Source organism: Rissa tridactyla, chromosome 2 (genome assembly GCF_028500815.1).
Source record: "Rissa tridactyla isolate bRisTri1 chromosome 2, bRisTri1.patW.cur.20221130, whole genome shotgun sequence".
Classification (NCBI taxonomy): domain Eukaryota; kingdom Metazoa; phylum Chordata; class Aves; order Charadriiformes; family Laridae; genus Rissa; species Rissa tridactyla.
The window spans coordinates 119,409,325-119,431,591 of NC_071467.1; the positions used below are offsets into that span (position 1 = coordinate 119,409,325).

Genomic DNA, 22,267 nt, shown 5'->3' on the forward strand with positions numbered 1-22,267 from the left:
AACTGAACTCTTTCCATGTGGTGGGTAAAGAGCACTGTCTCTAAAGGGACTTCTTCACCTCCTGTAAACTACACTCAGCTGACAGTCACATTCAGATTTTCTCAGAAATTGGCAATTTAAGACCTCAACAATTGAAGCTGAATTGTAAATTCATTTTTGAGGGAGTGAATTTTTACGCTGCTGATGTTATATGTTTATATCTGTAAACATAAGTGTAAAGAACTAAAACTATGTATTTGAATAACTATGAATAAATATGATGCATCCTCTTTATTAAAATAGGTCAGGTTTGCAAACTGATAGAGCAACCCACAGAATGCTTTAGATGCTGTATATGTATGAACTATGAATTCAAAAGGTCCTACAGACACAATGTTGATGAGACATTTCTACATAATACGCTTATCTGTCTTTCTCAATAAAGGTTTTAGTGGTTAATATGTATTGTGACTAATGCATATTAAATTAATGTGTTTCTATTGTTCTGACAACTCATTTCTAACAACATAGCTTGTACAATTTAGCAAGTATGATATATCATTCTGATTTTAGTCATTGACACTGAGATGGTAAACTTCTGTAGTTGTCATCATAAGCTTTGTGATATACATTTACTTGTATTAAGTTTGCCAATTTTCTTTGATAACATGTTTTCCTGAAACATCCTAAAATTTAATTTAATCTTTTTCGTAGTGCAAGTATAATCTTGTTCTGGCTGCAAAAGAAGAAAGCAAAGGAATCATAGAGGATCAGGAAAAGAAGATTGAAGAACTGAGGGAAGCCTTAGAGAGAAAACAAATAGCTGATAACATTGAGGTAAAAACAATAATGTTGATATATTGTGATTATTTGTTCACCAGATGAATTGGATGTGGTTTTGCTTAAAATTCTTGTGTAAAACCTAACCTCATTTTTGTTCAAAGTAAAGCTAGTTAAGCTGTTCTTAAAGGAATTTTTCATGGGATACCTGACAAATTCTGTTAAATTATCACATTAGTTGACATAAATATTTTATAAGCTACTTCATAAAAACCTATGCTAAAAGCCTGATTTAATTTTGTTAAGGCCACTAAGGAGTCATCAGCTAAATTTAGTGGCAACATTAGGTGATGCAGCTGAGAAATTAAAATAGGTAGAAGAATACATCATGTTTAATATTATCTCTTGCCCCACTGCTACTATATTCAGTAACATCTTTTCTTTCCTCATAATTTTAACTAAAAGCTCCACCTGCTGGAAACAGGTCTAGGATGCATGGTTGATTCAACAGTGGTTTTGCTTTTTAAAATCGTATTTTTTTTTTAAAACTTTCTTTCCTGTTACTGCTCTCACCATTATTTTGATGAACACGTCCGTCAGTTAAAACCACCAGCCTCTCCTTACAAGCAATTTCTACAAGATCATCTGTCATATTACATATGCTTAGTCCAATCATATAGCACCAAACAAGTCTTCCAGGGTAGTGTTTGCTTCTCAAAAAACTATTCTTAAATAGATTTCCACTGTGTTTAGTAAACAGACTATCTTCATTAATAAGCATATCTAAATTTGACATTCTGAAATCCTAAACTGAGTTGCCTGCCAAATCTCAGGTTTTGGGGAGGGTTTTGTGGTGTTTTGTTTTTTTTAAACTGAAGTAACAATTCTTATTACGTTGTTATCCTTGGGTGTATCCAGATCCTGATAAAATCATAGTGTTTCTCCTTCTTTGGCACGGTGTATCAGTTACAAATTTCCTTCATGCTTTCTTGACTGGACAAGAACTACTAATCCAAGGTTGGCATTTAAAATACTGTTTCTCCTTCTAGGTCAACACACCTTGTGTAAGTATGATGCCTTATCACATCGGGTGAGAGTCTAGATTCTAGAATAAATCCAGAGATCTACAGAATAGCAGTGCGCTAAAACTGTGGTCGCTAACTCAGCATGGATTAAAATCTGTACATTCTTTTCCAGTTTCTTTTTTAAAGAATCGTATCTTTTTTAAGTGTACATTGTACTTTCAAACAGTGGTTGATTCCAAACATCTTCCACAAGTATCTTAACTGTAACTATACTGTAGGAAAGTTTTTGTTCTGCAACCAAGACAACGGATATGGAAAACGTGCTAAAATAAAAAACTTAGAGATGAATGCTTGCTACAATTCATGATGAAAAAGTGGAGGGAAAAGGGAGATGATTGTAGCTGTCAGCAAACCTGGCAACAATGACAAAACATCTTGAAACAACTGCTGTAGAGTAATAACTTTATCTTTCTTTATTCATCCAATGACTTAAAATAGAGAGATCTTCTGTGTGAAGACTTGCATCATACCACTGAGCAGCTGATAAGACTGACAGAGGCCTCTAAGAAACATGATTCATTGCTTCAGTGCGCGCAGGAAGATATAACGAAGAAAGAAGCTCTAATCCAGGAACTCAGGGAACAGGTAAAGTAAAGAAATTATTCTTCTCAATTGCAGCTTCTGAAAAAGGTTTTACTTGCGTTTTTAGAGCATCTTGTATGCAGTACTCTTGGTGAAGAGCAGTGCTCCTTCCTGTAAAAGCAAAGTAGTAGCTCAAAAGCTTCTGAACAAAGGTTAGATAACCCTTAAAAGCTTTGGAAATGGTGTCTAGAGATCACAAAAATGTTTATTCTGAGAGCAGAGGAAAACTATCAGTACCCAAGGTTATAAGCACTGTAAACCTACGCGATTACTTTTTTCCTCTGCTTAACACTCATCCACAAACTAATGGAGATAATTGTTGAGCTCCATAAATTATGCAGTCTAGGTGTTATTTGGAGCTTTTGCAGACCAAATAGCTGTTTTAAGCCTTTGTCCAAATTTTAGCTTTTGTTGTCACAACTGTCATAGTGCAATGTAATATGTTTGTGTTGGCAAAAACTCTAATAAGGATAAGTTATTTTGAAAAGAAGAGTCCTTTTGTCATGTTAGCATATTCCCTTTGAGGAAACTGACTAAATCTATACCAGTAAATTTTTAGCTTGTATCAAATTATGTTTTGATCAGTAATGTTTGCCAGCAAAGTTCATACTAGTTTTTGTGTGCTGGCAAGCCCTTTGAAAGGTAGATTGTGTTAGCAAGGCAAAAAAATCAAATACCAACAATAAAAACAAAATACAGATTAACTACACAGTACACAGTATATAGTGCATATATGCTTTCAAAAAACGCTGTTACATGCAACTGTTGAATGATTAACAGTTATTAGGTAAATATAGAAAACAATTACGAAAGTGAAGTCTAAGGTAATCTAAAATAATGTGGTGTACTTAAGCTTGCAGATCTGGCCGCTGTTTTCTCTAATATTTTATGTGTATTATGACCTAATTTAATTCTAATTGGTGTTTCAAATAGTTGGACAAAATGACAGAAGAAATGGAGAAGAGGAAGAATGAATATGAACTAAAAATGAAGCAAATAGATTGCTTTGTGGACTCATCTTCAGTAACATTTCCTCAGGTATGGCGTTTGTGAGAGAAACACTTTCATTGTAATGATTGTTAGAACTCATTGAAAGGGACTAATAAACTTTACAGCATAGTTTCAGGCTGGGACCAGAAATGACAGTGTACTGAGAATGGTCAAATCCCATTCACCATGTTTGTAACTTAAATGTATTATTGTTGATCTGTCTGCCCAGAATTTATTAACATTTATTAACACCTTCCATTAAGTATTAAAACATGTAACCAATACATAGGGGAAATAGTTCTTTACTAATAGTTTGTGGGGTTTGTTTCTTTTAACTTACCAGTGTCCAAAAACTCCCCCGAAATTTGATGTGAATTTGGCAAAGCTCTTGGAAACTCATGAGCAAGAAATAGCTGATCGGAGGGCTTCTGCAATAAATCTGGAGCACCTTGTACATGAACTGAATGAAGAACGAAGAGCTAAAAATGATGAAATCCTAAGGCTGAAGGTACCATATATGAGTTAATCTCTACAGGCAATTTGTAAGGTTAAAATAAGACAGAATACAGAGTTCAGATTTTTAATGAGCTGTGCTCAGTAGCCTGTCCATTAAAGCAGGAGCAGGAGACAGTTCTTGGTCTTCTCTTTACCTAGGCTGGTAACAAATAGTGACAACTTGCTTGAGATGTCCATATATCACGTTTTCCCAAGGACTGAGTTGTTTCGTGTTCATGAATATCAAATAGTAACATCATTTTTGCTGATGAAACTGTTCTGACTTATTCTAAATCAAGTTTCTAATGAAACTGTAAGTGGAAGGGTGATGCAGATCTCTGCCAGAGAACTGTGCTTGTTTTCTGGCAAATAGTTTTGTCTTCTATTTCACTCAAAACCATGTTCAACTGGAAATAAAAACAGGAACTGCAATTTGGTCTTCAAATAAAATGTTTCCAATTTTACTTACTTAGGACCAATTAAATGAGTTGGATAACTTGCGTCTGGAAATGCAGATATTGGTGGAGAACAACAGGAATTTACAGAGCCTTGTAGAAGCTCAGAGAATAAGCAAGAACAGGTGAAGTAAAATAAAACAAGAAAAACTTGTCTTAACCTGAAGCAATTAAGTAAGATAAATTTACAGTTTTTATTTGAAATACAATCTTACATATTGTTTATATAATTAGAGACTGACTCAGCCTTTTCTCTGAAAATTGTTTAGTGACTTGTAAACTTCATTGTCTTTAAATCACAAATTCTTAAATACAACAAAGTCTTATACAGGAAATGGAAATAGAATGTAGAATAATTACATGCATAGCCCTTTATGTCAAATAATTACATGCATAGCCCTTTCAGTATATTATCACTTGTGCAGTTATGGATTCAATAGATAGGAAATGTCCAAATGAATTCAACACAAGTTTTAACATAGAAATAAATGGAACCAGTTCTCCATTTGTTGTTTTTGAGGGTAAGAAATGAACTTCTTCTGAAAAGGTGGTGCACTGCTGCGTGCCTCAGATTGGAGATATTCTGAGGTTTCAAACTGTAATCTGTACAGCTTAGTTTTGGGCAAAATATTTTGGTTTGTGGCTTACCTTTTTTGTTTTTTCTTTGTTTTCAATTTTGTAAATAATTAAATCTGCTGGTTTACATCTTCTGAAAAGAAATCTTAACTGGTAGCAAGTAATTCTGTTGATATATATTTAATGACCATTCATTTTTAAGGGGCAATTTAGTAAACGGTAACTTAATGCTAGGTAGGAGGTTTTTTACCTATAAATTTTTTTTACCTATTAAATCTATCAAAAAATACTTTTCAGAATTTTTAGCTCTGTTCAATGAAGTATCAGTATTGTCAGTTTTAGAACTGACTTTTTGGTAAGATAAGTATTTAACATAAAAGACCACTATTAAATTTGCAAAATTAAGTATTTCAGTTAGATGCTGAAATTGCAGTTATCCAATTTGTCCTTGCATCATATGTATTGTGCAGTAGTCTTCAATTATGAAGGTATTCATTTGTGGAAAACATTCTGTGCACAAGGTGAAGCAGATCAGGCAGGATATTGGATGATGATGTTGTCTCTAGGGCCTTCTGCTTAGTTTGCAACAGACACTTGAAAGTCTGTTGTGAATTGAAATGGGAATCACAGAAAAACAAGAAGTGGATACTTCAGCGTGGAAAACTGGGTTCTGTGGCATTGTTTTTCACAGTTTATGGAGGAGGTTACTCGGACACAATTTTTCACAAAAAAGCATTACTTTTCTGTTCCTCGCTTCCTGGATTCCTGACTTGGGACTTTGAGTTATAATTTTAATAAGCATTAACAATTCCCAGCTGCTGTTAGTTGATGAGAGTTGTGGTTTGAATACACCAAAGGCTAATAGTTTATTGCGTGCTCTCTGCAAAAGCAGGCTTAGGTATCTGAGGTGGGGATATTCACACCAGACACATGCCTTGTACATTACGGGAGTAGCTGATAGCAGCAGGTAGAAGTTATCTTTTGTGTGGCCCGGTGTTAGAGAGCAAGATGATTTGATCATTGGTGTTACATGTGACAAGTAGATGGGATGTGAGGATCTTGGACTGCATTGGCACATGTATGAGAACACAAGGTGAGACCAAGTGCTCTTTTGGTATTTAGGGTTAGGGCAGGGAAGAGCAAGCTGTAGAGAAAAGGTCAGCCTTCACCTCTGTAACGCTAAGCTGGAGCAGGCTCAGGTCACTACTTTGGAGCTGGTACAGGGTGATCGGTAGTAGAATTTGAAAGGCTCAAGCATAACTAAACCATCCTAAACTTGGAGGTTTTAAAGTTCATTCAAGTATCCACTGAGAATCACAGAATCTTCATGGTTGGAAAGGACCCTTAAGATTGTCGAGTCCAACCAAACAACCTACAGTCTCTGCCACTAGAGCATTCCCTGAAATGCCACATCTAGATGTTTCTTAAATACCTCTAGGGATGGTGACTCAACCACCTCCCTGGGCAGGCTGTTCCAGTGCCTGACCACTCTTTCAGTAAAGTAATTCTTCCTAATATCTAATCTAAACCTCCCCTACCACAGCTTCAGACCATTTCCTCTGGTCCTGTCATTGTTCACCTGGGAGAAGAGGCCAACACCCACCTCTCTCCAACCTCCTTTTAGGTAGTTGTAGAGGGCAATGAGGTCTCCCCTCAGCCTCCTCTTCTCCAAGCTAAACATGCCCAGCTCCCTCAGCCTCTCCTCATATGACCTGGTCTCCAGACCCCTCACCAGCCTGGTAGCTCTCCTCTGGACACGCTCCAGCACCTCAATGTCCCTCCTGTACAGCGGGGCCCAGAACTGAACACAGTACTTGAGGTGAGGGCTCACCAGTGCCGAGTACAGAGGCACGATCACTTCCCCGCTCCTGCTGGCCACGCTATTCCTGATACAAGCCAGAATCCTGTTGGCCTTCTTGGCCACCTGGGCACACTGCTGGCTCATGTTAAGCTGGCCATCCACCAGCACCCCCAGGTCCTTTTCTGCCGGGCAGCTTTCCAGCCACTCTTCCCCAAGCCTGTAGTGTTGCTTGGGATTGTTGTGACCAAAATGCAGGACCCGGCACTTGGCCTTATTAAACCTCGTACAGTTGGCCTCGGCCCGTCGATCCAGCCTGTCCAGGTCCCTCTGTAGAGCCTTCCTACCCTCAAGCAGATCGACACTCCCACCTAGTTTGGTGTCATCTGCAAACTTACCGAGGGTGCACTCAATGCCCTCATCCAGATCATTGATAAAGATATTAAACAAAACTGTCCCCAAAACTGAGCCCTGAGGGATGCCACTGGTGACCGGCCGCCAAGAGGATTTCACCCCATTAATCACAACTCTCTGGGCACCATCCAGCCAGTTTTTAGCCCAGCGAAGAGTACACTTGTCTATGCCATGATTCGCCAGCTTCTCCAGGAGAATGCTGTGGGGTGCGGTGTCAAAGGCCTTATCAAAGTCCAGATAGACAATGTCCACAGCCTTCCCCACATCCAGAAGGCAGGTCACATGGTCATAGAAAGAGATCAGGTTGGTTAAGCAGGACCTCCCCTTCCTAAACCCAGGCTGGCTGGCCCTGATCCCTTGGCTGCCCTGCACTTGCCGTGAGAGCTCACTCAAGATGATCCTCTCCATGATCTTCCCTGGTACCAAGGTCAGGCTGACAGGCCTGTAGTTCCCCGGATCCTCTATCCGACCCTTCTTGTAGATGGGCGTCACATTAGCCACCCTCCAGTCATCTGGCACCTGCCCTGTTGACCAGGATTGTTGATAAATGGAGAGAGGCTTGGTGAGCTCTCCCACCAGCTTCCTGAGTACTCTTGGGTGAATCCCATCCGGCCCCGTAGACTTATGTACGTCTAGGTGCAGAAGCAGATCATTGACTACTTCCTTCTGGATTATGGGTGGGTTGTTCTGCTCTCCATCCTTATCTTCCAGCTCAGGAGGCTGAGCACCCTGGGGATAGCTGGTCTGACTATTGAAGACGGAGGCAAAGAAAGCATTAAGTATCTCGGCCTTCTCCTCGTCATTGGTTGCAACTTTCCCCCCAGCATCCAGTAAGGGATGGAGATTCTCCCTGGCTTTCTTTTTGTTGATGTATTTATAAAAGCTTTTTTTGTTGTCCTTGATGTTAGTGGACTGCTGCAGTTTTATCCAACCATTTGTAAACTGGATGAATTTGGGTGGATTTTGGAAGTGGGCGGTACCGAAATTTAACAATGAAAATATATGATTTTTATTTTAGTTCTCAGTTTTTAGATGTTTTAAGCTGGCATTTAATTAACGTTAACAAAAAACCCACCCGCACCTACACATACCCTCTGACTGAGGCTGTTTACACCAGATATAAAAAATAAATCACCCTAGCTAGGTATGTTGGCAAAGACTAAGTTACTGAAAATAGCTATCTTTTATAATTGCATAAAATTACAATAACTGTTTATCAATGAAGTTCTTGCCTTATGGCACACCGTAAGAATGAAGTGGTCTCAGTCATGTGTTGGTTTGGGGATTATTTTAATTTTACGGTGTTTACTCGTCTCCATCTAATATTTATTAAAAACTAACAAGTTTCCAAGTCTTCTGAATATAAAAAAATCTTTTACTTCTTAACTTGCCAAGACCACTGAGCAACGATCTTGTAGGAAGGAGTTGCTTTCTGCAGTCTGTATGCACATGAACATCATGAATTAATAAAATACCTCAATCCCGAAGCTGTCTAATACACAGTTGCATTGTTACTACATTTTTAATTGTTTTCTTTGAAACATCAGTTTCTCTGTACTCTAACAAAGAAAAACGTGATGTTATTGGAATATAAAACTTCAAACCCTTCCAGAGTTGTTTCATGATGTTTCGTATATGAGTACAAACATGTATCAAGACAGCTACACACACTTACTGTTTTAATCTGGATAAGGTGTTGTTTTTACAACTGGCTTCCTCTGTGATAAACTTTCCTCATTCTTGGATTTCCTAGTGACCAGAAACTTCCTGATGTTCAGTATCTCAAAGAGAAAGAGGAGGAGATTGCTGAAGAACGATTCGCTAAGGTATACGTCAGTTGTGGTTTACCTTCTATGAAGTTTTAAGATGTCTTCTTCTATTTCATGGCAGTGAAACAAACACTGATTTCTAGTGAATTCTAATAAACACAGAGTCTGATGCTTCTATCTTGGTCTAACGCCGATGAACTGGGCATCAGATTGCACAATAAGCAAAACCAGATTCAGATCACTAATCTGAAGTTCCATCTCTGCAGAGCTGGAAAGTGAGGATTGTGTCACTTGCTGTACCCAGCGCTCTGCCCAAGGGAAGTGAATGTCACAGCAGACGTTGCCATGGATCTGCCAGACAGAAGAACCCCCTCTTAAAGCTCTGCTTGTATGAACGGGCAGAGATATTGCTGTGGGCCACTTGTGCTGGCATGAAGTTGGCAATATGTGCATATAGCAAAGACATGAACTTACTAGACAGTACCATGATTTTGGTAGGATCTGGAATGAGATACACATCATCAGTTGTGACAAATAATTTTAAATATATGTATATTAAACATTAAGAATGTCACTAATATTTTTGAACTTTTACAGAATAGAGCAATGGAGGAGATGCTGAAAATCAAAGCAGAGTAAGTTTAAATATTTTTCATTCAACTGGAGACTCGTATTAAGCTTATTAATACCAAAAAGGTGTATTTAAGCAATAAAAGTCCAAGATCTGGAACTATAAAAGATGTAGTTTGGAAATGTTTACACTTCTGCAGGACATATTGAGTTCTTACTCTTTCTCATCAGTAGGTGGTAGTATCACCTATTACTACATTTTCTAAAAGTAGTATTATATCAGGAAAATACCCTGAAATAGGTGGAACCATAGAAAAACTTAAATTGGAAGAGATGTTCTGAATTGTTTAAAATTGTCTATACCGTAGGGCTTTTGTTTTTCTTTTATATGCAGTCAATTCTAAGCATGTTCATTTTCAAATGAAATTGAAATACTACTGTTCATTTCTTTATTGATACTGTAAATCTTTTCAGTCTCATTCTTTGCTCTTTTATGTTATTTTTTTGTGCTTCAGCTTGTATAATGAAAATTGTTTATTATTAGAGGATTCCTAGATTGTTTGCATTATTGTGCAAGTAGTCCTAGAAATTCAAGTGTTTCGCACCTTGGATGGGTAGTAGTCAAGAAATAAAATACTGAATTAGTAGATAAACATCGGTTTGAAAATGCTACCCCTGTTATTCTTTTCCGAATCTGTATTGCTTCAGGATTCATAGTGGCTGAATATCCTAATATTTGACTTATTTACATTTCATGGAATGCTTTCTATGTAAATAACTTATCTTCATCCTTATAAGTTTTACGAACATGGTCATTTCAAAAGTAATTAATACTAAATTTTCCAGAAGCCCTAGTCTTTATTAGGGGTTCCTTTGCTATTTGGTGCTTTGAGTTTTCATACCTGTCTGGCCTCTGAAATAGGCTTTATAGTGGTGTTAGTCTCATACAAACAAATAACGTACACAGAGGAAAGGGATTCTTTTGTCATCAAGAAAATGTCTTGACAAATGCAGCAAGTGAATACTGTTTTCATACAGCAGGTCTTAAACACCAGGCTTCAGTGAAACAAAACTGGTGACAAAAACATTTTAATTTATGCAATATTTGAACAGATATGCAAAATCACTAAAGTTCATATAATCAGTAGACGGGCTGCTAATTTTGATGGTGTGGTTTCATATTCTGTGAGCCTGATAGAATCAAAACACTGTCAGCAGACAAGACGTCTGTCTAAAATGGTGGTCGTTCTGTTACCAGGCCAAACAAGCTCAGACCATCTCTGAGCTGTTCAGAAATGCTTCTGAGCAACAAGGCTATTGGGGAAAAGCCATATGCAAACAAGCAATTTAGGGGAAACTTGAAGAGCAACGAAGTTCATCTGGCAAATTTACATGCCTTAAATGAATTCTTAGTGTTCTTGCTGGTGAAGCTTCTGTTTTCTTTCATGAGCGGGCTTGTATGGAAACAGCATACTTCCCAAATTGAAGAGCATCTCCAAAACACCGATTAGTGACGTGATTGTATCAAACTCAAGATCTGTGAAGCAGAATGCAATTTTTCCTTATGTTAGCACTGAGTTCTAGGGAAAATAAATTGTCTTAAAAGGATATTTTTAGAAGAGGCTTCCTACATGTCCAAGGATGACGTACTAATTCAGCTTTATGCCGTTTATGTTGTTTTTTAATATTATATGATGCTTTTATATTGGCAGATTAGAAGACACCAAAAATACCCTCAAAATCAAAGAGAATATTTGTCTTGAAATGACTCTGGAGATGGAACGGACAAGAGCTTTGGAGATGAAAGCATTTCATGAAAAAGAAGAAATTAGATCAAAACTGGAGGAAACATATGAAGAGAGAGACAGAATTGGAAAGGTTCTATATGTATTTTTTTTATTGTCTTTACACTAGAATCTTATTCAGTGGAGGTAGAGCTGTTGCTAATTGGACAACATTCTGAATTAATTAGCAATCAACAACTGCCACTGAAAATGTTTTGTCTTGCAGTTTAGTTGTACTTGTAATGCTGTTTCCTGCACTAGTGGAACTCTGGGTACGGAAATCACTGTTGCAATTCATAATACAAATCGAATGGTGCTTTTGCCCTTTAGAGGAATCTTAATGTAGTACCTAAGGAGACCTAAGACAAATAAGTATTTCCTGAATGAACCAACTCTTGCATCATATGTTACAACAAACTGAAATGTTAGTATCTTAATGGTTCTAAAGAAGCTATTTCTTCTGAAAAGAGAAGGAGGGGCTACAGTTAAGATGTACGTAATGCATTTATTAATTACAGGAAATGGACTTGCTAAGGAAGCAAGTTGACTTTCTTGCTGAGGAGAATGGGAAATTGCTTGGTCATCAAAACCTAAACCAGAAGATTCAGTATCTTGTGAAACTTAAGAAAGATTACGCTAAACTTACAGAGGTAAGTTGCAGAGCAGAATACAGATGAAGTAATGGCCTGACATAGGAGATAAGCTTTGATAATGAGACCTAAAATTCTTGCTTTTCTGTTGGAAAGTAACAGATATCTCGTATTTTATGCAGTTGTGTAGGTCATGGCTGGTCTGTCTCCTCACAGGCCCCAGGGAAGAATCACCCCATTTTAGTGTATAAAACACTTTTCCTTGAAACTTTTGTACCTTGCCAAGAAAAAGCTTTCTTACTGGGAAAACACCTGGATTTTTGTTTCCTTTTGTGTTTCCATTCAGGTTCCTACCTCTTCTGAAATGGTATGTTTTCCCCCAGAGCCAAATTTTAAAAAGCACTATTTCTTTGTGATTTTTTTTTTTTAGCTTAACATAGGGTGTTTTTACTGGGTTAAAATCAATTTAGAAATATGAAATAAGTTTCCTTAATATGAAAGAAGTAGTCCTTAATACCCCCGTGTTTTTTCTGTTTTACAGGAGACTGAAAAACTGCGAGTTGAAAATGCTTTTTTGAAAGAATCAAAAAAATGTGATGCGTGTAGACTATAATGCTATAATGACACAAACAAAACTGCAGAGCCATATTTTTAAAGTCTACAGAATAAGTAAAAGCCAGTCGTCAAACTTGACTTTTGCTATGTTCCTAGAGTAATCGAGTATTTTAGTTCCTGGATTTTATGCTGGTAATAACTTTTAGTGAAGAATTTTATGCCAGCTAAGTAGGCAACTTTCAATGACATTTTAACACCTTCCTATAATTTTTCAAAAACTGATTTTGTGTAGGTGCTGGAAGATGTTTCCTTAAACTTTTGTACCTTGTCAAGGAGAAATTTCTCATTGGGAACACACCTGTATTTTTGTTTTCTTTTGTACTTTTATTCAGGTTCCTACCTCTTCTGAAATGCCACATTTTCCACCAGAGCCAAATTTTAAAAAGCACAATTTCTTTGTGGTTTTTTTTTTTTTTTTAGCTAAACACAGGATATTTTTACTGGTTTAAAATGAATTTTTCAAATTTATTAACTATTAATACTTATGAGTTGCTTAAAAATTGTCATATTGAAGTTGGTTCAATAAAGCACAAATGTGAATTTAGTAATAGACTTGTAAATACTACTATAAATATCTTTTGCCTTTGTATTCTTTTCTTTCTCTATTTGAAATTAAAATGCTTTTTAAACATTTTTCCCCAGTGTAAACTTCAAGCAGACTTCTATATTTTCATTGCAGGAAGTTCTTTTGAAGTATTTTGCAACCATTTCCTTATCAAACAAAAGTTAGAAATGTTAAGAAACAAGATGTGAAAATATGCAGAACACTTTAGGGAGTATAGCATAAGTTCATTTAATCGCACTTAAGATTTATTGCAAATAACTGAAACTTTTATTAGTGGAACACAGAACATTTTTATATTTTTATATACCAGTATCAAATGCTTGTTGTGTTTAGCTTTTTTTTTTTTTCTACAGTCATTCTAATTTTGGCTACTTTGTACAATACTGCTTTTGCCCACAAGCAGTGGGGCAAAAGGGAATGAAGAGGAAGATGCATGTCAAGTAAAGGGCCAAGATACCTAGTTGAGGCTCTTTGGTGTTTGAGGGAAAGAAGAATTTCCCCCAGCTTATCTATGAATTTTAAAGTTGCTTAATCCTGCAGGTTTGTTTCCACTTGAACTTTGATGTGGAGTAGAAAAGTAAAACAAATGACCTTAATCAGGGGAGGTTTGTTTTTCTGTTGACAAGTAATAATAGAGATCAGAAATAACTAATGACCATTACTAGCAATCTTAAGGGGTTTGTCTTGGACCACAAAGCTGTTGTCTCCTGTGGCTTTTGTTGTTGTTGTTCTGGGTTTACAAATGTTCCTTAGAGCATCTCTCTGTCTTACCTGACTTTTCTGGACTGTTTCCATGCAGGCAGGGTTTTCTACCCCTCCCTGCATGTGGAGGCATGGTCCCTGCTATATGTCCCTGAGCCTTTCTCTGTGTTGTACGTCTACCATCGGACTTATATTGTTCTTGTACTCTCTTTTTTTTTTAATAAAGTCTTTGTATATAAATGAAGATTGCACACGTGCATTTTTCTTTCCCCTTTAGCAACACTTCAGAAGAAGAGGAAGAGGGTAGATTTAGATTAGGCAGTAGGAAGAAATTCTTTACTGTGAGGGTGGTGATGCACTGGAACAGGTTGCCCAGGGAAGCTGTGGATGCCCCATCGCTGGAGGTGTTCAAGGCCAGGCTGGATGGGGCTTTGAGCAGCCTGGTCTAGTGGCAGGTGTCCCCGCCCATGGCAGGGGCGTTGGAACTAGGTGGTTCCCTTCCAACCCGAACCATCCCGTGATTCCATGAACGCGCCCCGCCTCGGCCGCCCTCTCCCTCCCCACCCGTCCCGGCGCAGGGGCGGTGCCACCTGGGGCCGCGCCCCGGAAGGCGGCCCGGCGGCGGGCTCGGAGGGGCGGCGGGCGCGACTGGGCCCGGCATGCGGGCGGGCGGCGGGGTGGCGGCAGCGGCCGCGGGGCTGCTGGCGGCGGCGGCGGCCGCCGCGGCGAAGCTGGCGCTGGGGCCGGGCGGGCAGGCGGCCGGAGGCTGGGTAAGGAAGGAGGAAGTCGGTGGAGGGAAGCGGCTGCCGTGCGGCCGGCCCCCCCGCGCCGCCCGCCACAGGCGTTATTTAGCCGTTATACAGCCGTTAGGGCTTCGCTTCTCGTCGCAGCGTCCGTGATGGGGAGGAGACGGGCTGGTTCTTCCTGCTGCTGCTCCAGGGGTGTCCCCTGCGCTCGCCTTCGGAGGGGTTTGCTGGGAAACCGGGGCGGTGCGGGAGAGCCGGGCCGTGAGTCACCTGAGGGAGCCCGGCCTGCGAGCTGCGCCAGGGCTGAGTAATGGTGGCAGTGCGGATAGACAGCAGGCTGGCAGGAGCTGGTCTGCTGGGATGTGAAAGAGCAGAAATTCCCAAGCACGTCATGGCGATGCCTGAAACCAAACCTACCTCTGAAAACACCTTTGCAGTGGCTTTACGTCGGTTTTACTTTAAAAGCGGGGTGTTGGTACACTTGGGCATCAAGCGCTAGTTTTCAGCCCTCAGCTTTAGGCAAATAAAATCTGCTTTTCTCTTGACACTTGCTCTATTTGTGTTGTGGCAGGAGCCGGGAGGTGGAGCAGTTGATTTCCACTGTGTGGCTCAGCTCGTCTGGCGAGCTCTCCTTGGGTGTTTGTAAGGCACGATCTCTATCTCAGTCCGGGTTTCTCACCTTGGGTGTTTGTAAGGCACGATCTTTATCTCAGTCCGTGTTTCTCAAACCTCGTTATGCCTAAGGTCACGCGGGACGGCTGGCCTTTCACCTCGGGCACCCGGTGTCCTCACCAACAGAGGTCAGCTCTCGCACAGGCACGGCTGAGGTGGAGAAGTACGCAAGGTTGTGTGTGAGTGGGGAGACGCTGAGGTAGCGTACGCGTATCGTAAAAGCACATCGGGGAGACGCTCATTTAGGTATAGGGCAGGGGTGGTTATTCGTGTGGCAAATGGACATTTGGACTTGAAATCCAAAGGAGAACCCACAAGAGGAACTTGATCTGAAAAAAATCCGGCCTCGCATCAGGAAAAAAGAAAATCGACTTGTGTTCTTACTAGAGATGGTTAAAAAGGCAAAAAACTCAGTGCTCACCAATTCTGTTGATCGTTTCTGATATAGCAGGGAGAATCATAAAATTTAAATCCTGATACTCTTCCCAATCCCCTCCAAAAAGATTGCTCTCTCCACTGACAGAAAAGGAGAGCATGGAATTACTGAAAATATTGACAGTGTCTTTTCTGAATATTTTTCTCCTTTGAAATTTATAGAAATACTGCCCATTTAATGGGATTTTTTTTGGTGGGTTCTGGTTGGGTTTTTTTGAGGGCGCTATGACAAAGTGGAGCGTCATTGAGGTAGAGTGTTGCCAGCAGGTTGAGGGAGGTGATCCTTCCCCTCTGCTCAGGACTGGTGAGGCCACACCTGGAGTGATGGGTCCAGTTCGTGTCTCTCCAGTACAAAAGTGAGATGGAGCTACTGGAGAGAGTCCATCAAAGGGACAATGAAGATGATGAAGGGACCGGAGCATCTCTCCTATTAGGAAATGCTGAGAGAGCTGGGATGGTTCAGCCTGGAGAAGAGAAGGCTCAGGATAGATCTCATCAATGAGTATAAATACCCGAAGGGAGGGTGCACAGGGGATGGAGCCAGGCTCTTTTCAGTGGTGCCCAGTGACAGGACCAGAGGCGATGAGCAGCAGCTGAAACACAGGAGGTTCCCCCTGAGCATCGGGAAACACCTTTTCACTGTGAGGGCAACCAAGCACTGGCACAGGTTGCCCAGGGAGATCGTGGAGTCTTCATCCTTGGAGATATTCAAACACTGCCTGGACACGGTCCTGGGCAACATTATCTAGGAGGTGGGGGGTTGGACTAGATGATCTCTGGAGGTCCTTCCATCCTCAACCACGCTGTGATTCTGTGATTATGTTTCTTTTTTCTGAACAAATTGGTTCTTCCAATTACTTTTTTCAGGTCCATTCTAGGTGGCAATTGTGAACTAAATTAATCAGTTTAGCTGTAAAACTAATAGTTTAAGTAAATGCCATAATCTTCTTACTAGTTTAAATTGCATAGGACTGTGGAAGTTTAAACGTTTCGGAGTGCTTGCTGTTTGAATCCTGCACGCTTGCTACGAAGGCATTTCTGCAGAGCAGCCACAAGGTGACGGAGATTCAGGGAGTTTTGTATTTGAGGAAGAACTACAGAAATCTGAAAATAAGTCTAAAGAGAGTGGCCATCACTTGTGCAGCATGGAAAGCGGCAGCAAATGTTAAAAGTGTATTGATGCTTCTAAGAGGTTATGACGTAGGATAGGAGGAAGCTTAATGGCAGCACAAAGATGGATTTCCTGGGTAGAAGGACGTGTTGTGATGGCTCAGCCTCAGAGTAGCCTGACCAGGAGAGGGGTCATTTCACTGGAACAAAAGTTTTCCTTTACTTTCCCCTCTCCCCTGCCAAACTTCATCTAAAATGACTTCTGCCACTTCAGGAGTGATTCTGGATTATCTGAAATGTACACTGAAATTAATCTCTTGTTAGAAAAGCAATCAGAACAGTAATCCTTGACTCACTGGGCTGGCATGGCTGAGCCCTTGGCAGGGGAAGAATTTATGCTTCCCTCCTTCCTTGTGGGGAACACCTGGGGATGTTCCTGTCTCTGCGCCTGCGTGCCATTGCAATGACCACTCCTCTGCCCGGGATGCGGAGGAACTTGACCTCTCTCTGGAAAACCTTCCTTCTGGGCATATGCCACCTGTGCAGCTGGTTTCCCTGGCTCTGCAATAGAAGACGATTGGAAGAAGAACCCATGGGTTCAGGGTCACTTTTAAAGGTAGCCTAGCTGCTGTAATGGTGGGGACCAGCTTTGCTGCAGCACTGATAGACTCATGGACCAATTCAGGTCGGTCAGGACCTTTGGGTGTCTAATCCACACTTCTGCAACAGGTTGCTCATGACCTTCTCCAGTCAAGCTTTTCATATCTCCAAGGTTGGAGAGCCCATGACCTTTGTTCCAGTGTTTGATCACCTTTGTTTTTCCTTGTATCAGATCAAAACTTCACTGGTTCCAACATTTACTTGCTGCCTCTTATATCCCAGCGCACCTCAGAGAAGAGCCTGGCTGGGCTCCATCCTCTCTACACCCTCTGGTGGGTGGTTGAAGACAGTAACAAAATCTCTTTTTCTTAAGGCTTTTTTTCCCAGCAGCATACCTTGGTAGGCTCTTGCTGATCCAGAAAAGAATATACTGAATTTAGGTGAAACACAGAGAATTGTTATCCCCTCTCATCTCTTTGTTCTCAAGTCTGCCTACCCACTAAAGGCTTATGTGGACATACACAACTGCACTGAGCAAGGGCTAAAGGGGAAGCCAGGAGGCAAACTCCATCCCACTGTGAGCCATAACACAGCAGCAGCAGGTTTCTTCCTCAGAAGGCCAGTAGCAGCTGGGCATGGTTGTCCCTCTCTGCAGAATTTGCCACTGTGGTGGTGGGAAAGCAAAGTGCTTCACAGGTGGGAATTGTTTGGGATCATTTACTGTTGCCCTGATAAAGTTGGAGACCATTGCCGTAAGCAAGGCAAAATGAGGCTGAACACCTCAACTGTCCCTCTGTGGGATGGGGTCAGCCTCAGAGAGCTTGCGCCAGCCATCGAGCAAGGTTTTTGCTTTACAGCCTTTTCCTTTTAACCTTGTGCTTGCTACATCACTTGCTTCAAAACTCCCTGTGGCCTCCCCTAGCTTGTGGTTAATAATTTCTTCTTCAGAGTGGGAGCAGAACACGGTTGGAGGTCCCCATTGATTTGGGTGGCTGGCAGGGGCCCACAGTGCAGCTGTTCCTGCGGGGCAGATGCCACCTCTTAGCTGTGTTTGGTGGTGGCTTTGTACCTACATGTCTTGTCTGCTTCAAGATAGATCCCACCACGGACAGAGAGAAGTGACAGGCCATAAAGGCATGATCAGTATGGGCTTACACAAAGCCTGGCTGTACCTTGCCCTCGTGTGCTCCCTAAGTGTTTGCAAGAGTCAGTGATCTGCCTGTGATTTCCTCCCTTGGTGTCTTCACGTAAAGTACACGACACCTGGGGGTTAGGGAGATGGCCACAGCAACTAAAACTATGGGGTTGGGGCGAGATTGCCAATGGTGAAGGCTTTTAATGCAAAACTCTGGCCTTTTTCCAGGCTGAGGCTGTTACATGTCATGTCAGGTTGTCTAAGGACAGAGATCTTTCTTGAAAACCTAGTTGGCCTTGAAGGACCTTGAATGCAGAGGTGGTCTTGTTGCTGCTAAACACTGGAGCAGAGAGCTCTCAGTAAACCTGCCTTCCAGTGAGCATGCAAAATAAGACGTGAAGCCTCTCGGCTCTGACTTTCCTCGCAGAGGACCCTGCACTGCCCTCGCTGTAGCAGTAAGGCAGGCCAGGTCACAGGAGGTGATGAGGACCAGTGCTTTGGGACCACACTGGTCAGCCCGAACTCACAACTGATGGGTCCTGGACCACATGCGGCACCAGCACGTACAGCTTCATCATTCCTCTCTGGCAGGGCTGAATTCTGCCCTTTTCCATACATCTAGCAACAGGTGAAGGGCATTTTGCTGGATTGCGTGTGCCCCACGTCAAGATCTTGAGAGCTTTCTGGAGTTTGGCTTCTGGCATGGCAGCTGCTGTACACTGTCCTGGCACTTCCCAGGACTGGACTCACAGCTGGACATGCCAGGGTCACACTTCATCCAGGGCTGTTTCCTTGCTTCTCTTTCCTTCTGCAATTTAATATATTCATCCTCATGTAATAGCAGCCCACACTGTTAGGTTTTGCTCCAAAGTGCTCATGAAATAGTGAGCGTGAATGAGGGGTCAGTGAAAATACACAGGTTTTTCCCTTTCGTCCTACAGCTGCCTGTGCTGCTTCGCATCGGCTGTGTTGGCTTGGTGTTTGCGTGCAATGCCGTGATGTGGACGGTCTTTGCAAAAGCCCTGCGACTCTCCTCCTCCTCAGCCGCTGCCTCTGTGACAACGACAGCCTCCAACTTCATCTCTTCGGTGAGTAGATCCCTTCCCTGGGCGCTAAAGCCTGGAGGAGCACAGCGATGTGGAAACGGTCACACTGGACACTCATCTCCCAGTGCGACTGGCATTGCTGGCCACAGAGGGAGAGTTACAGGCAGTTGTGAAATGATTGTACTGGGCCTCAGCTGCTCTGACAGTTGTTCACAGCAGAGACTGTAGGACTTATCTGGGTGGTGCAGGAGGAAGGACGCTGATGCCCAACGTAGTGTCTTGCAGCAGCTGTAAGGTTTACTGAGCTTTCCTAATTGCCAGCGAGAGTTGCAGCTGAGAGCTTTACTTTGTTTTACTTTTCTTTTGCAACACCTCACCTGTGACAAGCCAAAGCCACCCTAGCTGGGCGTGAAGACACACCGCCTCTAGTGACAGCAAGAGCATTTTTGACCTGCATGTTTTTTCTGCTCACTTTCCACTCTCAGTCAGTCTTTGTTTCTATGCTCTGACAACTCACAGCCAGCTCGTAGTGGTGTCCGAAACTCAAGTCAGTGGTGCCCATTTTTTTATTGACTGGAGTCACCCAGTCAACTGGACATTTGGCTCACGAGAGGTGCTGGGAAGGCAGGAAAGCACATGCACATCTGCCAAAATCCTGTTCTGGGACCACAATATGGCTGTGCTTCCAGGCTGGATTGTAGAGTAGGTCATCTCCAGCATCACCTGCAGCAGCTGTTTCTCTTGGTGGTCCCAGCAGGACTTTCCTCAAGCAGGTTTTTTCCTGGGCTGGCTCTCCCAGCAGAAGTCCCTTCAGCTCTGGCAGCACAGGAGGCTTTGGGATGGCTCAGACCAACAAAGCTGTGTCTCTGTCTTTTCCTTCAGGCCATGCTGGGCAAGCTTCTCTTCGGGGAGACGTGGACGCCTCTGTGGTGGGTCGGCCTCACCGTGACGCTCTGTGGCCTCGTGCTGCTGCACACAGCTGCGCCCCAGCCAGCGTGGCTCCCAGCGGAGAAGAAGGAGGCGTGATGGCTGTCGGAGGGGGCACAGTGCCATGCTGCCCCTTGCCCTGAGCCAGCCTACTTCCGGCCATGGACTTGCTAACCCTGCTTACCTGCTGATCTGCCAACTTGCAAAGTCACGCTGGCCGCATCTTTCCCGGCAGTGGTGTGGTGGCAGTGACAGCCTCAGAGGGAGCTGGTCCGCTCTGAGTCAGTATTTTGGAAATCAGGGACAGAGGCTTATCAGCCACTCCCCCTTTTCACACCCTGCGGCTGCAGAGCTTTCCCAGTTCAGGGAAGGCTGAAAGTAAACATGGTGGCTGTAGAAGGTTCCTGTGCATCAGTACTTTTCCATAAAAGGACCCTTCCCGAAATAGAAAAGCAATCAGAACTAGACACTGAGGGCAGATAATACTTCTTCTCTGCTGTTTCTGACTTTCCTCTCTGCCTCTTGAAATGGCCCCGTACCTGCCCTAAGGTCCTGCTGCCTGGAAGGCTGTGGAGCCTTTCATTAATTCCTTCAGCTTCCCCTGTCAGTCACATATACCTTTTAATTTGCCATTTGTATCTGTGGCCTGTAATTGCCGCTTACCCATTCCCGACATGTTACTCACTGTAAAGTTGCTGCTCTTTCCTTTAAACTTAACCAGGATGGGGTTTTAAATCACCATCCAGGGTTTGTGTAGATGAAACTGTAGTTTTGGGAGAATACAACAGGCTGCATGTGAACAGGCAGCTGCTTTCACTGAGTGTCCATGTTCAACACCCTCCCCCTGACTTGCTGAAGTTGGCAATTTTGTTAACATTTGGTAAAATGGAGTCTTAAACAATGGTTTTTTTACACCTCTGGATGATGCTGATTCCTATTTGTGTGATGTGATCAATGTGGTACCCACTCACGTGCAACATTTAGGGTCAATGGTGACTCTGTGGTCAGGATGAGATGTCTGTTGACGCACTCTGTGTGTCAGGAATCATCAGTTCTAAGGCATTGACTTATTTCTCATGCCCACACATCTTGTTTTACTTGGGAATTTTTTAGTTGCAATCCTAATCGAGAAATATAATGATGCCTAGAAACGTGTGCATCATGCTGGTGATATCACTCGTTTGCTCTGGGCTTGCCAGATTGTCTCTGTCTTCGGTAACCACAGAAAGTGAGTCACAGTTGTGGCATGTGCAGAAAACCTAAGGACACGTTTCTCCAAGCTTCCGTATCAGAACCTGTTGGGTTTGTCATGACTGGCAGATCTGCGCCGTGTCCAGCAGAAGTGTAAAAATAGACTTGCGGGTGGAAATGCCACTGGAGTAGGCATGGTGCCTTTTCCTTCCTTGTATCAGAAAGGTGAAAAGTCAGCGTCCCCAGAAGGCGGCGGGAGCTGTTTGCTCCAAGTCCTGTGCTTCAGGAGAGCATCCTAGCTCGTCACATCTGGCACCCATGTCCCAGGAGGGGCAAAGCCTTTGTCTCTTCCCTCAGCGTGCTCATAAGTCTTCCCCTCCAAAGAGAGGAGCCGCCTATGTGGTGGGGAAATGGGCAGAGTGCTCTGAGTGCCTTTCCTCCTTACCAACATGGGTCTTTGCACCTGAGGAGCTCTTTGGGTAGCAGCAGAGAGAGAAAGAGTGGGACATGTCCAGCCACCTGGGAAGCAGGAACTTGGCACAGTGACCCGGCATCCTTCACATAGGTCTGCGGAGATGACAATCAGGAACTATGCATTCCAAAGTACATCAGGTCTCCTTAGCCTTTCATAGATGATGAAGAAGTCATGAAGGCTG

At 42.4% G+C, this 22,267-nt stretch overlaps 2 protein-coding genes across 2 annotated transcripts in view; both read left to right on the forward strand.

Annotated features, from left to right (window-relative positions):
• KIF15 (kinesin family member 15) overlaps nt 1-13,952 on the forward strand; it is a 40,419-nt gene extending 26,467 nt beyond the window's left edge. Inside the window, 10 exon segments of the mRNA XM_054193238.1 lie at nt 694-816; nt 2,283-2,429; nt 3,360-3,464; nt 3,760-3,924; nt 4,385-4,491; nt 8,908-8,980; nt 9,521-9,558; nt 11,206-11,371; nt 11,796-11,927; nt 12,409-13,952. Of these exon segments, the coding sequence (XP_054049213.1) occupies nt 694-816; nt 2,283-2,429; nt 3,360-3,464; nt 3,760-3,924; nt 4,385-4,491; nt 8,908-8,980; nt 9,521-9,558; nt 11,206-11,371; nt 11,796-11,927; nt 12,409-12,480 (1,128 nt within the window). The 3' untranslated portion in view covers nt 12,481-13,952.
• Nucleotides 13,953-14,408: 456 nt separating this feature from the next.
• Nucleotides 14,409-21,567, forward strand: TMEM42 (transmembrane protein 42). Its single transcript, XM_054192690.1, has 3 exons — nt 14,409-14,519; nt 19,389-19,535; nt 20,376-21,567. The coding sequence occupies exons 1-3, from the start codon at nt 14,409-14,411 to the stop codon at nt 20,517-20,519; spliced, it is 402 nt and encodes a 133-aa protein (XP_054048665.1). The 3' UTR covers nt 20,520-21,567.
• Nucleotides 21,568-22,267: the final 700 nt, after the last annotated feature.

What these genes read in the sequence shown, in the direction of transcription:
- TMEM42 (XM_054192690.1), top strand. Translation starts at nt 14,409, where the DNA reads ATGCGGGCGGGCGGCGGGGTGGCGGCAGCGGCCGCGGGGCTGCTGGCG. An exon ending in GGCAGGCGGCCGGAGGCTGG is followed by an intron (nt 14,520 to 19,388) that starts GTAAGGAAGGAG and finishes TTCGTCCTACAG; the next exon opens with CTGCCTGTGCTGCTTCGCAT. An exon ending in CCTCCAACTTCATCTCTTCG is followed by an intron (nt 19,536 to 20,375) that starts GTGAGTAGATCC and finishes CTTTTCCTTCAG; the next exon opens with GCCATGCTGGGCAAGCTTCT.